Source organism: Cupressus sempervirens, chromosome 1 (genome assembly GCF_028749045.1).
Source record: "Cupressus sempervirens isolate cs-2001-9-10 chromosome 1, ASM2874904v1, whole genome shotgun sequence".
Taxonomy (NCBI): domain Eukaryota; kingdom Viridiplantae; phylum Streptophyta; class Pinopsida; order Cupressales; family Cupressaceae; genus Cupressus; species Cupressus sempervirens.
This window is the reverse complement of record NC_143118.1, coordinates 353,792,288-353,805,361: the sequence shown is the minus strand read 5'-3', so window position 1 is coordinate 353,805,361 and position 13,074 is coordinate 353,792,288. Positions and strand designations below refer to the sequence as shown.

The 13,074-nt window shown below is 36.0% G+C and overlaps 1 protein-coding gene across 3 annotated transcripts in view; it reads left to right on the top strand.

Annotated features, from left to right (window-relative positions):
- LOC149577694 (uncharacterized) overlaps nt 1-13,074 on the top strand; it is a 145,121-nt gene that overhangs the window by 66,796 nt on the left and 65,251 nt on the right. For 2 of the 3 annotated variants that reach the window (XM_089825203.1, XM_089825213.1), the window contains exons 3-4: nt 10,062-10,115; nt 10,407-10,912. In XM_089825203.1, coding sequence (XP_089681329.1) covers nt 10,062-10,115; nt 10,407-10,664 — 312 coding nt within the window. In that variant the 3' untranslated portion in view covers nt 10,665-10,912. Of the gene's footprint in view, nt 1-10,061; nt 10,116-10,406; nt 10,913-13,074 lie in introns of those variants that run through there. The other variant, XR_016363840.1, reaches the window with a different exon arrangement.

Genomic DNA, 13,074 nt, shown 5'->3' with positions numbered 1-13,074 from the left:
TCAGGTCAGATAGGAGAATGATCAACAATAGTACTAGGAGATGCTTGATCAGCAAGATCCTCATCAGAAGAAGCTGGATCAAACTCAGGTGAAGCATCTATAAAGCGAGGTGATCCTGTAGGAGAAGCCGAAGGTGTCTGTACAAGTATCGCTGTAATAGCTGGAGCTGCAGGAGCTACTGGAGTTCTCCCATCAAGTGGTCTTATGGAAGCTGAACTCCCAAATCATGAGCCTGCATAGGCTACTCTGTTGGATCAGGAATAGGAGAAACAGGCATGAATGGTCCTTGCTGCTCATCAAAGACTACATCACGGTGGTATATGAGATGAGATGTTTCAACATCAATCAGGCAGTAGGCTTTGTGAAGACTGCTATATCCAACAAGCATCAGTTTCTTACTCTTGGCATCCAACTTGTTGTGTGAAGCATCAGGGATCCAAACAAAAGCAAGAGAGCCAAAAACCTTCATGTGATTGATTCTAGGTTTGCAATTTGACCATGTCTCTTCTGGAGTTTTACCTTTGACCGCCACTGTGGGTGACCGATTCAAAAGATAAACTGCAGTGTTAACTGCTTTTGCCCAAAATTGCTTCGGAATATGTCTGTGTTCAAGCATGGAACGAGCCATCTCGGCGATTGTCCTGTTCTGACATTCGACTACACTATTTTGTTCTAGCGTGTGGGGTGTGGTTAATTGGCATTTGATGCCATGTGTATCTAAGAAGCTGGAGAAAACATTAGAAAAAAATTCCCCCCCATTGTCTGATCTAAGAGAAATAATAGATTTCCTAGACTCTTTTTCAACTAAGGGTTTAAACTTCTGAAATACAGTAAATGCATCTGATTTCTTTTTAAGGAAATACACCCACATTTTTCTACTGAAATTATCTACAAACAATAGAAAATACGTGGACCTAAGAACAGGAGGAGTGGCCATAGGGTTGCAGATATCAGCATGAACAAGCTGAAGTACTTGGGAAGCTTGCCAAGAATCACCATTGGTGAACGGTGTGCGATGTTGCTTCCCAGCCTGACATGCGTCACAATCTCCAAGATGTTGAGTTTGAATTTCTGCCAAACCAAGAACAAGCTCATCCCGAGCAAGCTGTGAGAGATAATGCACATTTAAGTGCCCATATCGCTGATGCCAAAGTGTGCTGACAGAAAACCACCGAGCAGCCATAGCTAAGTCTTGAGAATCACTAGAATCAGTAAATCTGAAAAGACCATGATCCTCAAGACCTATTGCAACAGTAGACTGTGTCGCTCGATCACTGATGGTGCACTGATGTGAACTGAAGGTGATTGCCAAGTGTGGAGAATGTCGCAGCAACTGACTGACTGAGAGTAGATTTAGTTCCATCCTTGGAACGTAGTACACATCAAGGAATATGAGATTCCTCCCCATAGATTGAATTTGAATGTTGCCTTTACTGACAACCATGTACTCTTCTCTGCCACTAAAAATAACAAAGTTTGAATAAGGCTGGTAGTCAGTAAACCAGTCTCTGTGGTGAGTGAAATGTTGAGGGGCACTTGAATCAATGTACCAGGCAGACGACTTCACATGATCTGTAGGTCTTTTAGCCATAAAGGCGTAAAAGGCAGATTTTGCTTGCTCAGTGTGCTCTGCACTGTTTGCTTTGTATTGCGAACTTGATTGCTTAGACTGAGTAGCTAAGCGTTTCTGACATTCAACCTTCATGTGACCAAACTTGTGGTAGTAGTTGCATTGAATGTTCTTTCTGGAACCATCAGATGCTAGAGCAGAAGACTTTTGCTGAGATGGTTGCTAAAACTTGCCCTTATCCTTTTGAAAGGATTTCGCAGCAAAGGCTTGCTTAGTGGAGGTGGAACTGGAGCTGCTACCGAACTATTGTTTTCATCGATCTTGTTGAATCAGTAGGGTGCAAAGATTAGTGAACTTCAGATCAACACCAGTAGATGTGATGTTGAGAGTCTCGATAGAATGCTCATAGGATTTTGGTAAACTTTGAAGAGTGATAACCACAATATCCTCTTCCTCCATCTTGCGATTGATGGCAAGTAGCTGATCACGGATTTCCTGAATCCAATTCAGGTGTGCCTGGGGCATGGTGCGCTCATCCATGACAATAAAAAACAGTGTTTTTTAGAAAGAAGGCTCTGCTCTTGTCGGAAATCTCATGAAGACCTTTGAGGTGTGTCCAGATTTGGGCAGCTGTCTTGCCGGATGGAATCTGAGAAAGCTGATCATCAGCCACGAATAATTTGAGAAGCATCACTACCTCTTGATTATTCGAATCCCATGTATCTTGATTAGGACCTAGAGAAGTCGGATGCTACGTAACACCCAGAACAAGTTGATTGATGTTTCGATATTCAAAGAGTGCGATGATGCGTTGCTTCCAAGTTCCATAATTGCGACCATTGAATTTGGAATTATGCTCAAGCAGAATATTCATCAGAGATGCCATGGCATGTTTTTCAAAGAAAAATTGTGAAAATCTATGAAGGCACATTTTTCAAGGAAAAAATACGAAAGACCCATAAGAATCAGAGAGTGACCTAGAAGAGAGCTCGAAAAATCTAGAAGGAATCTATTGTCGTTTTCTAGATCCGCTGGCTCAAAAATTGAGACACGAAAAATGAGGCACCTAGAAAAAACAGATGACAACCCAGTTGAGCTCTCGAAAATCCCACTAAGAATTTGCAATCAAAATTTTTTTCGACCCCAAAAAATTAGGGTTTCGTGCAAAACCCTAGTCGTCGGATTGGAGGTCAAATATGCAAAAGAAATGGTGGATTTCTTGAAAAAAATGGTCGATTCTGCTTCCCAAGCATGATAATAGACTGAGTATGCAAAAACGACTCCAAATATGAAGCAAATAGTGGCCAAAAAATCGTGACAAACTGCTTTGCCAAGACGTGAGCTGAGTTGCGTGTTGAGAGGAAAAATGTGATTTGAGTTGCGCCACGATTTCAAATGCTACAATTTTAGATGCGATTTTCTTAAGAAATTTGGAGGTGTAGAGAAGAACGACCAAGAAAATCCAGAAAATCGCGATAGCTGAGACGTCCGAGTTGGTTGCAATTTACCAGTTTGCGATTTGTAGATCCGAGTTTGAAATTACTCCAGACAGAAAACCCTATGTGGGTTTTTGGAGAAAGTAGCTGAAATAATTTTGGAAGAAAATTTAAACAAATAATTTCTAGAAGAAATTATAAATTTTTCCCAAAAAAAATTAAATATTTAGCTCTGATACCATATGACAAGGTAATTGGTAAATACTTGCTTGTTATTAACAGAGACCGAGAGGTCAATTTATACAAAAGAATGATCGTAAAGAATAGAAACATTCTATTCTAGAGAAAGCAAAAAACGAAAGCAAACTAAAGCTTAAGATATTTAAAAGATAACCATTAACTAATAATAGACGACTTTATCTATTATTGTAATATATACATGCTGGCTCTGAGACTAAGTTCAATTCAACTTTGCAGTTCTTGAGAAACCTTAGCTGCTGCCCATGTGAGAATGGTTTCTTTCATAGCTACAAAAATCTTAATATTCCCTCTTATCAAGAGAGATCATTCAAATGTCATAGTGTGCCTTGACTTGACAAATACAATGGAGTTGCAACCAAAAAGTGTCAATAACAAAAATCTCATCATAATATTGTCATCTCGGCTTGACAATGACCATGGCTACATCCAGAGAGTGAAAGAACAAAGAACTAAGTCATGGAGTCTCACACATGATTTCCACCATGGCTTCTCCTAGAGGGTGGATCCACCATAGCTACTCCCAAAGGGTGGAACAAGGGCTTTCACCTCAAACTTCTTTTGCAAAGAAGAATGCGTTAACATGGGATGGCACCTCAAACTTCTCTCCCACAAAAAATATCTCATTACACCACATAAAACATTATTTGAAGGATGAGACTTTGTCTTAGCCAAAACTCCCTATCTGTAGGGGCAACATTTTTACAACTTTGACTATCACAATAAAAGAGTTGATTCCAAGTTTGATCAAGCAAGGAGCTTCAACAATCATAATACTACACAAGGTTGTTGATCCTCAACAAAAAGATTTGACACTGTAACATCCACCTTTTCCGGGTCTTAATTAACAACTAACATATTCAAGAAATACAATTATTACTTCATTTTTATTGGAAGAAAATTAAATCAGGTACGTTCATATGAATGAGATTAACGGTTAAAATTAGTTAAACAAAACTTCATAACTAAGAAGTGAAAACACCATCAATGATTTTACTATGGAAATTATATTCTACATACCATGGAATTCGAGACCGAAATCAATCTAGAAATGCTTCTGCAAACACCCAGGCTAGTCCATAAATACCACTATAACAAAATCAAATGACGATATCATTAAATACCACTTATATCAATTAGGGCATTGATTACCAATCGATCATTTAGGGAATCACAAACCACTGTATCATTTAGGGCGTCAGATACCACTGTATCATTTAAGGCGTTAGATATCACTATATCAATTAGGGCATCAGATACCACTATATCATTTAGGGTGTCAAATACCACTGTATCATTGTGGGCATCAGATACCACTGTATCACTTAGGGCATTAGATACCACTATATAATTTCTTTTCTTCCCATTGCTAATTGTTACCGATAAATGTTTGAATGCATAACTTATCTTTATTTGATGCAGGTTTGATATCTTGTGGAGGGGAAACATTGTCAGGGGCTTAACGACCCAACCTGGGACCATAACTTATCCCCACACAATCTCTAACGAGAAAGGCCCTCCCTACCCGGAATTGACATGGAACATCTTGTCATCCATTGAACATCTTGGTATCTAATCACACCACTCGACATGACAACAGGAGAATACAATAAACATGATTATGTATGAGCTATTAAATGATCCCTTTTAAAAATTATATATTAAGTCACATACGATTCTGTTTCATGTTATTGCAGATTCCATCTCACCTCTTCACCTTTCCATGGCTATACAGCCGGGTGAGTCCCAGGTGTTTGAAGCTCAGAGCAACCCGGTCTTTCTGTTGTTTCTTAACTAGTAAAATAATATTATATGTTTCTAGCTTATCACAAACTGTGACTTGAATGAATATGTTCTTTAAAACTAGCTGAAATGTCATTAATTCTGATTTCCAAATTGTAAATTTAAATCATGATTTATTGCATCTGATGATTATAACTACAATTTAGCTGTTATGGAATTCGGAGACCAATAGGAAATGATAAGAAATATACAACTAGGCTTGGAACATGATTGATTATATACTTTCGGCTTTTTCACAATTTGTGATTTGAGAGATTATATTCTTTAAAAACTTGCAGAAATAAATACTATCCCGATAATGATGTCTAATAGTAACAATAACTCATGATTCCATGACATGGATACTTTACTATGCTTATGGATACTTTACTATGCTTATTGGTAAGCAGTTCCCTAGAGTTATTTAGTTATAAAAGAAGATAATCTACAGCTGCAGCTATGGAATTCGATTTTTAATAACAATGGAATATAACAATAATTGGGAATGGTTCCCACATAACCTGCTATAAATCCGGAACTGTCTGGAGTCTTGCTAACAATTTGTATCAACTCTTCATCGATTTGCTTGCAGGCAAATCCATAGTGTATAAATACTACTAAAATCCTCAGCAAGGAAAGAGCATGCATGGCAAACTGTAATAGGATGGTGCTGCTATGAAATAAAAAGGAATTCAAATGGACTTGCAGAAATTAATTTGGTTTAAAGCAGAGTATCGGTAGTGGAGGAAGTCGGAATAAGCAAGGAAAATGCGATAATAAAAAGAAAGGTTGGGAATGTGTTCTTCTTCTCCTTTCGTCTCACCCAACCCATGGTATAAAAAAAAGATTAAGAGGGACTCTTTGGCTTTTGTAACATAAAGAATATCTTGGCTCTTTGAATGCCAATTAAAAATGCCAAGTGTTTAATTCAGTTTCAAACAAGGAAAAAAATAAAAGATGGAAAAAGAGTTAGAAGGTTATAATTCAAAAATTATTATGATTTATATTTATATATGTGCATGTAAATATATTGGTGAGGTGGCATCATTTTATTATAATAAAATAATACGATGGTGTCCCTTCATTTTTGTATCTGTGTACTTACATAGATATATTTATTATAATAATAAGGTGAAAGATCATTAAAATCCTTTGAAGTACATATTATATTTTAATTAAATTATTTTATGTTTTAAATTATTTATTTAATAGCTCATGCGGTTTTATCGATTGTATCCTGATGTTCAAGTTGCTAGGTTCTCAACCATGGTGATTCATGATTCATACCCATTTGCTTAGTGATGGTGATGCTCCTGTGTCCAATTCTGATAATGCTTCCACCCCTTCGACATGCTTCTTACAACGAAATTTTTCGCAGTTAAATCATATTACCATAACAAGTTATTTAATCATAAATAATCATAATGGCTAATTGTCTTTTCAGTTCCATGAATTCGTGATAAATAATCAATTAACATGTTATCTTCACATGAAATTATAACGACTAACCATCACCATTTCGCAGGATTATAACAAATTTAACTGTCAATTGACTTCATGTGAACCTCAACAGCTATATGAACATTTTAAATTAGGTCAAAAATTGGGATGTAACACACTCAACACTCAAGTTCCCTTGATCTGATTTCTACAGCTGAATAGTTTCCCTCTGAATATCATTTCTTCCTCTTCAAAGAAACAAATCAGAATGAAAAAATGTATAGGTTCTTCTTAAAAAATGATAAGTGATGCCAATTCAGTCCCATGGCTGCAAGCAGTGTCCCCATGTTCATTTCTATAGCCTGCATGAATTTGCATGTAATCTCTCATTGATCCCATTGCTTCTTGATCCGTCCTGAAAGCATTTTGGAGAGATTAATTACAGTTCATAGAATCAAACTATCTTAAAGAGAACCATACAAACAAACGCTAAAACATACATGATTTACTATACCCAACATCATTAACTGCATAAAATTCATGATAAATAATCAAAAGTATATTCCTAAAGTACTTCTTTTTATTGCTTAGATTTTCTCACAATCCACCAATAGATCTTACACCATCACAGTGTTATAGTGCATGCAGAGAACGAAAAAATTCGAACACCAGCACATCTGCTATCTTCATAGACATGAATGCCAAACATGTAAGCATAGATGGGCACGACAACATCCTCCCCATTGATGTCAAAAAAAAAATGACAATTTCTTCAAGTTTCTACCTTCCAGGACGCTTCAGCTACATGTTCTCATAAGAATCCCTTATTCTTGCAACTCTTAAATTCCTATTCTGATTTTGGATCTTTACTAAACCTAGCTTTGATAGTAGATACCATGTTGAGGTTCTCAACTAGAATAACACAACAGGTCACAGAAAAAATTAAGAACATAAATACACCAAAAACCCTCCTACTTAAGGGAAATACCCAGCCACACCAAAAGAGATTCCTAATTTAATATCTCAAAGACTCATACAAAGTTCTCAAGCTGATCAGAATATAGTCTCTTCAGTGATTGTTAACTCTTAACAATCAAGCAATATGCCTCACACACAGTTTTAACACAGAAGAATATTCATTCTCATAATTTGATCATCTTCTGTTCATACAAAATAATTTTCAAACATATAACATTCTTTCTATAGCAGCCGCAAGAAGACTTCAGATAATCTTCAGTGATCTTACAATAGCCAGCAGATATAAAACAAGAGACAATAACTTCACCCATGGATTCAGACGTAATCACAAAGGTTTGATGGAACAACAATGAACCAACTATGCTGAAAAGAAAAAAATCAAACTGCTTACCCGTAGAATGAACTGGCACTGCTAACTCTCGTCTATATGATTACACTTGCATTTTACTTCCAGAATAAACGAGAGAAAAATGCTATTGTTATTGCATTCATGAATTATAGACACATTGTCAAAACTGAAGACACTCACGGAGGATGCCAAGAGTTGATGGTTATATAGAGAAAGAAGACTCTTCAATTACTTTTTTTTGATAATTTGCATCTTAGGTCCGACAACAATACATAAAAGGTGCCGAGACATTAGTTCTTGTTGCCAAGTAATCACACTCCACAGAGGAAGGTGAGAATAATATAGGAAGGAAAGCCGATCACTAAAGACTCACTTAAACATGAAATGGGCAAACACATGATGTCTCAGTTGGATGGTGATGGTTAAGAGGAGAAGATGATACAACCTACTGCAATACACGTTGCCTTTGAGACCAAGTCCAATTCAACTTTGCAATCTGCTCTGCTCAGGTGAGAATGATTTCTCTTGCAGCTACAAAAACATTAACAAATTATACCTCTTACCCTTTTAACAAACTGCCTTGAAAATCTTCAAACATGATGCGATCTTTTGCCATGGGTAATCTTAAAGCCCACTTGGAAATTGTGTCAGCCAGCTTATTATCTGCTTGATATGTGTTGGTAATATTAAGTTTTTAAATTCTGACAATTTATCTCTAATCACTTTGATAAATTTGTTTATTTTCCATGCTTGGGCCTCCCAGTTTACGATTGCACTTACTATAAACTGTGAATCTTCCTCCAAATGCAAATTAGTGGTTTCCATTTTGCTTGTCAAGTTTACAGCAAGCAAAGCCACCCTTACTTTTGCGTTATTGTTTGTGCCATTATCAAACTTATGAGCTAATCTTACAGCCCACTTGGAGATTGTGTCAGCCAGCTTATTACCTGCTTGATATGTGTTGGTAATTTAAAAGTTTTTAAATTCTGACAATTTATCTCTAATCACTTTGATAAGTTTGTTTATTTTCCATGCTTGGGCCTCCCCGTTTACGATTGCACTTCCAATGGACTGTGAATCTTCCTCCAAATGCAAATTAGTGGTTTCCATTTTGCTTGTCAAGTTTACAGCAAGCAAAGCCACCCTTACTTTTGCGTTATTGTTTGTGCCATTATCAAACTTCTTAGCTCCCAATGCCAATACCTCACCCTTCCAATCACAAACTACACAGCCTGCACTTGAAAGCCCTGGATTGCCTTTAGAAGCCTCATCAAAATTGACTTTGTTCCATCCTTCCTTTTGCATGATCCACTCCACGTTCTTGTTTGCTATAGAAGCTGAATGAACCCAAGAAATCCAACTAGCAGGCAGACTGCTTTCTAACATTTATAGATGAAATAAAAGTCTAATATAAATTTATATAACTATATACACAATACTTATAAATCTAGTAATTATATTCTTTTAAAAGCTTTCATCATAATGCACATCTAATAGCATGAATCTATTTAAGTTATAAATTGTTTCACTCTCTAGACACTGTTATGTGTGTGTGTTTTATCATGCATATGTTATGGTGGGTGTGTAACATGTGCATATTATGTGATATTTTGAGCTTGACGATTGTTTTGAGGTTATAAATATGTGTATCTTTTTGATTTTAGTATGTTTTTATGTACTGACATACCTAGACTGTACACAACTCTCAAATTGTTTACCATTCTGGCATACTGTTTCCACATGCCTGATTCTGATTTCGTAACAGCATGTTTGGTACAGATTTATTGTTGTCTATCAGCAACTGCCTGTACCTCAAATTTCTATGGAAAATGATGATGTTTATCACCACTCTGGTACCAGCTATGTCTTTTGACTGGTTGAAATTGTCTGAATCTGTCTATATATTTCAATTCCGAAAGAGATTTTGCATCTTTTGTTTTTGTTTCTAAAATGAAGTAATTTTTTCTAATCCGTTAAAAATTGCATTTATATCTTAAATAAGGAAATATGTTTTCTTCGTAGACAAGGAATTCATATTTCATGAAGGTGAAAATGGTTTAATATCTTTTCTGCAAATTTATACCTCATTACTCGTTTTAAGATGCAATTAGCACAAGTTAATGGGATTGATCTGGTATAACTGAATTGAAAATTTTTATTTGGTTCATTTACAGTAGTATTGTTTCTTGCATCAGAAAATTCTCTCTGCTTTATAGATATACCCAATAATGGATTTGTGAATCTGCAGGTTACCCCTCCATTTCCCACCACACTGGCTACCTGCCCAACTGTACAATTTGAGGTATAATTAGTAATTGATATTTTGTTGTGGCAGTGTTTTATTTTCTGTTTTACAAAATACAATGTTGGATCCAAATAGGAAATATTAAGTCCCGGCATTTGTTAACTACTATTGTTTGCTATGGTTTGCTACTGGTAACTTATTTTCATTTCCTGAGCATTGCATAACTAATTGTTGGGTTCACCACCAAAGAAGTTCATTAGAGAAACTAGAACTAACTAGGCTAAATTAAGTGTTATTATATTACTGGATGTCATGAATAACTCAGTTTGCATGGTTTTCAAACTGCAGGAATCATGCATTCCAGATTCAACTCAACCAAGTCAACGGTGTTTGAATTTCAGTTTTGGAAGCAGAGTGGTCTTGCCTCCGGAAAGTTTTCTCACTCTAAGACTACCATTTGTTTATGGTGCATTGCTTAATGATGGCTCATCAATTCCATTTTTGCCCCGTGTGCATAGGCCAGAGCTAACTGCTTGGCTTGTAAAAGGCACAGCACTTCAGATTTTATTGAAGGATCAAGACAATGAGAGTGTATCTTCTCTTTGAATATGATGTTTTCTCAATGACTAGTGATTTTTACTACCGGAGTTGGGATCTTAAGGAAATTTTCCAGATAACAAGATCTTATCTGGATAGGCATGGTATTTCCTCTTGTCAAAGCGATATTGTGGACTTTGATTTTGATTTTAAGTGAATGTACGTACTGTATTTTTCTTTTGAACTTTTTCTTAGGGGTTAATAATGTCATGTATTTCTCTTTTTGTTGAAATCACATTGATAAGTTTGACATTGTATACTGTATTTCTCACTCTAAGACTACTGTATTTCTCTTTTTGTTGATAAGTTTGATACTGTATTTCTCACTCTAAGACTACAATTTGTTTATGGTGCATTGCTTAATGATGGCTCATCAATTCCATTTTTGCCACGTGTGCATAGGCCAGAGCTAACTGCTTGGCTTGTAAAAGCCACAGCACTTAAGATTTTATTGAAGGAGCAAGACAATGAGAGCGTATCTTCTCTTTGAATATGATGTTTTCTCAATGACTAGTGATTTTTACTACCGGAGTTGGGATCTTAAGGAAATTTTCCAGATAACAAGATCTTATCTGGATAGGCATGGTATTTCCTCTTGTCAAAGCGATATTGTGGACTTTGATTTTGATTTTAAGTGAATGTACGTACTGTATTTTTCTTTTGAACTTTTTCTTAGGGGTTAATAATGTCATGTATTTCTCTTTTTGTTGAAATCACATTGATAAGTTTGACATTGTTGATCTCAGTAGTACTATTTTTCCAGTAATGGAAATGTTTTCAAAAGTCTTCCCGTTTATGTATCTATTAATTTCCATGTTCTATGGTATAATGGGGACAGTGGGGATGGCAAGGGACACATTTTATGGATGGCAGCCTAAAGGCTTTTTTTTGGGGAGAGCAGGATTATATATATTTTAAAAATATATTACCGGTACTTGATATTTTGTAAGGTTAACATTTAATTTTATAAACAAATTTTATAATTTAAAATTGAATTATATATATATATATATATATCGACCAGCTATAAGCCATATCATTTTATTAAAAAAATTTAAATGAAAGAGTTGGTTGTAGAAAACCTCCTGGTATTGCTCCAAAGAAAATTAAATGCTTTAAGTTTAAACCAAAGTAACAAGAATTGGAATCAGCAAGGTTGAATCGAATCACGAATCGACCATGAATTAGAATCGAATCGGCCACAAATTGACAAATTTAAAAAATTTTGAATTCTAGAGATTTTAACAGATTAAAACTTATTTCATACACCTTTTATTGAATATAACTTAAACACACTATAACATCATCAAATAGAAGTTAACATACATAAACATGGAACATAAATGATAAATCCATCACATATGTAACTATGTTACATGTAAAATGTAAATTGTAGGTTGTAGCTGAAGTAAATAGAAATCATATGATCAAAATGATTCAAATCATAGAATGTATGAAGATCCATAAGACATCAAATCATAAATGTATCTAAGAATCTAAGATGAAGATCCATGAAACATTGTTTATCAATATCTGTAAACAAAATGAAAAAACAAGGCTCTAGCTGAAGCCTCATCATCATCCCCACATCATCCTTAGGCTTGGCCACAGCTTTAGCGTCAGCCTCTGAGTATCCAGCTTGCCTTCTAGAAAGGTGTCTAAGTTAGGCCCAAGAGGACCGCTGAGCCATAGCCTTGGCATGTAAGACGGGCTCACGAACAACATCACTAGGGCCTGTGTCTATGCATGCTCGTGTGCGTCTACCAATGCTTGAACGTGCTCTAGCTGCCTCCTCTGCTATTGTCACAACCTTAGCCACTCTATCCACCTAGTCAACCCACTCATGGTCTTCCTCAATGAAGACTGGATCCATAGCCTCAGTGAGCCACTTTGATTCTTGATCAATCTCCTCTAGAATGATCGGAGAGGAGTCAGCCACCAAAATCTGTCTAATCCTAAGATAGAGATTGTAATGAACAAAGACAAGAGCATTCAACTTCTGCACAGTCAACCTATTTGTCCTCTTCGAGTGGATGTGCTTGAACATGGACCAATTGCGTTCACATCTAGAAGCGTTGCTTGGCTGACTCAGAATATGAGTGACAATTTTTTGAAGTTTTGGGGTTGTGGGTCCAAACATTTGCCACCATCTATCTGAAATAAGGGAAATAAAAAACAATTGCTCTCATTTACAACTTTAAAATTACATAATAAAAAATTAAAATGCACAACTTATAAGTCATAAACTTAAGATTCATGAATATATTATTTTTACTTGGTTGTATTGTTGTCCGAGCATCTATGGCCATCCTGCTAGAGAAAATTGGCCCTTCTTTATTATTGAATTTTTCTAGCTCAATGGTTGCAGCTGCGCTATCCTTATCACTACACAACCTCTGGATCACTGTATATAGGTTGG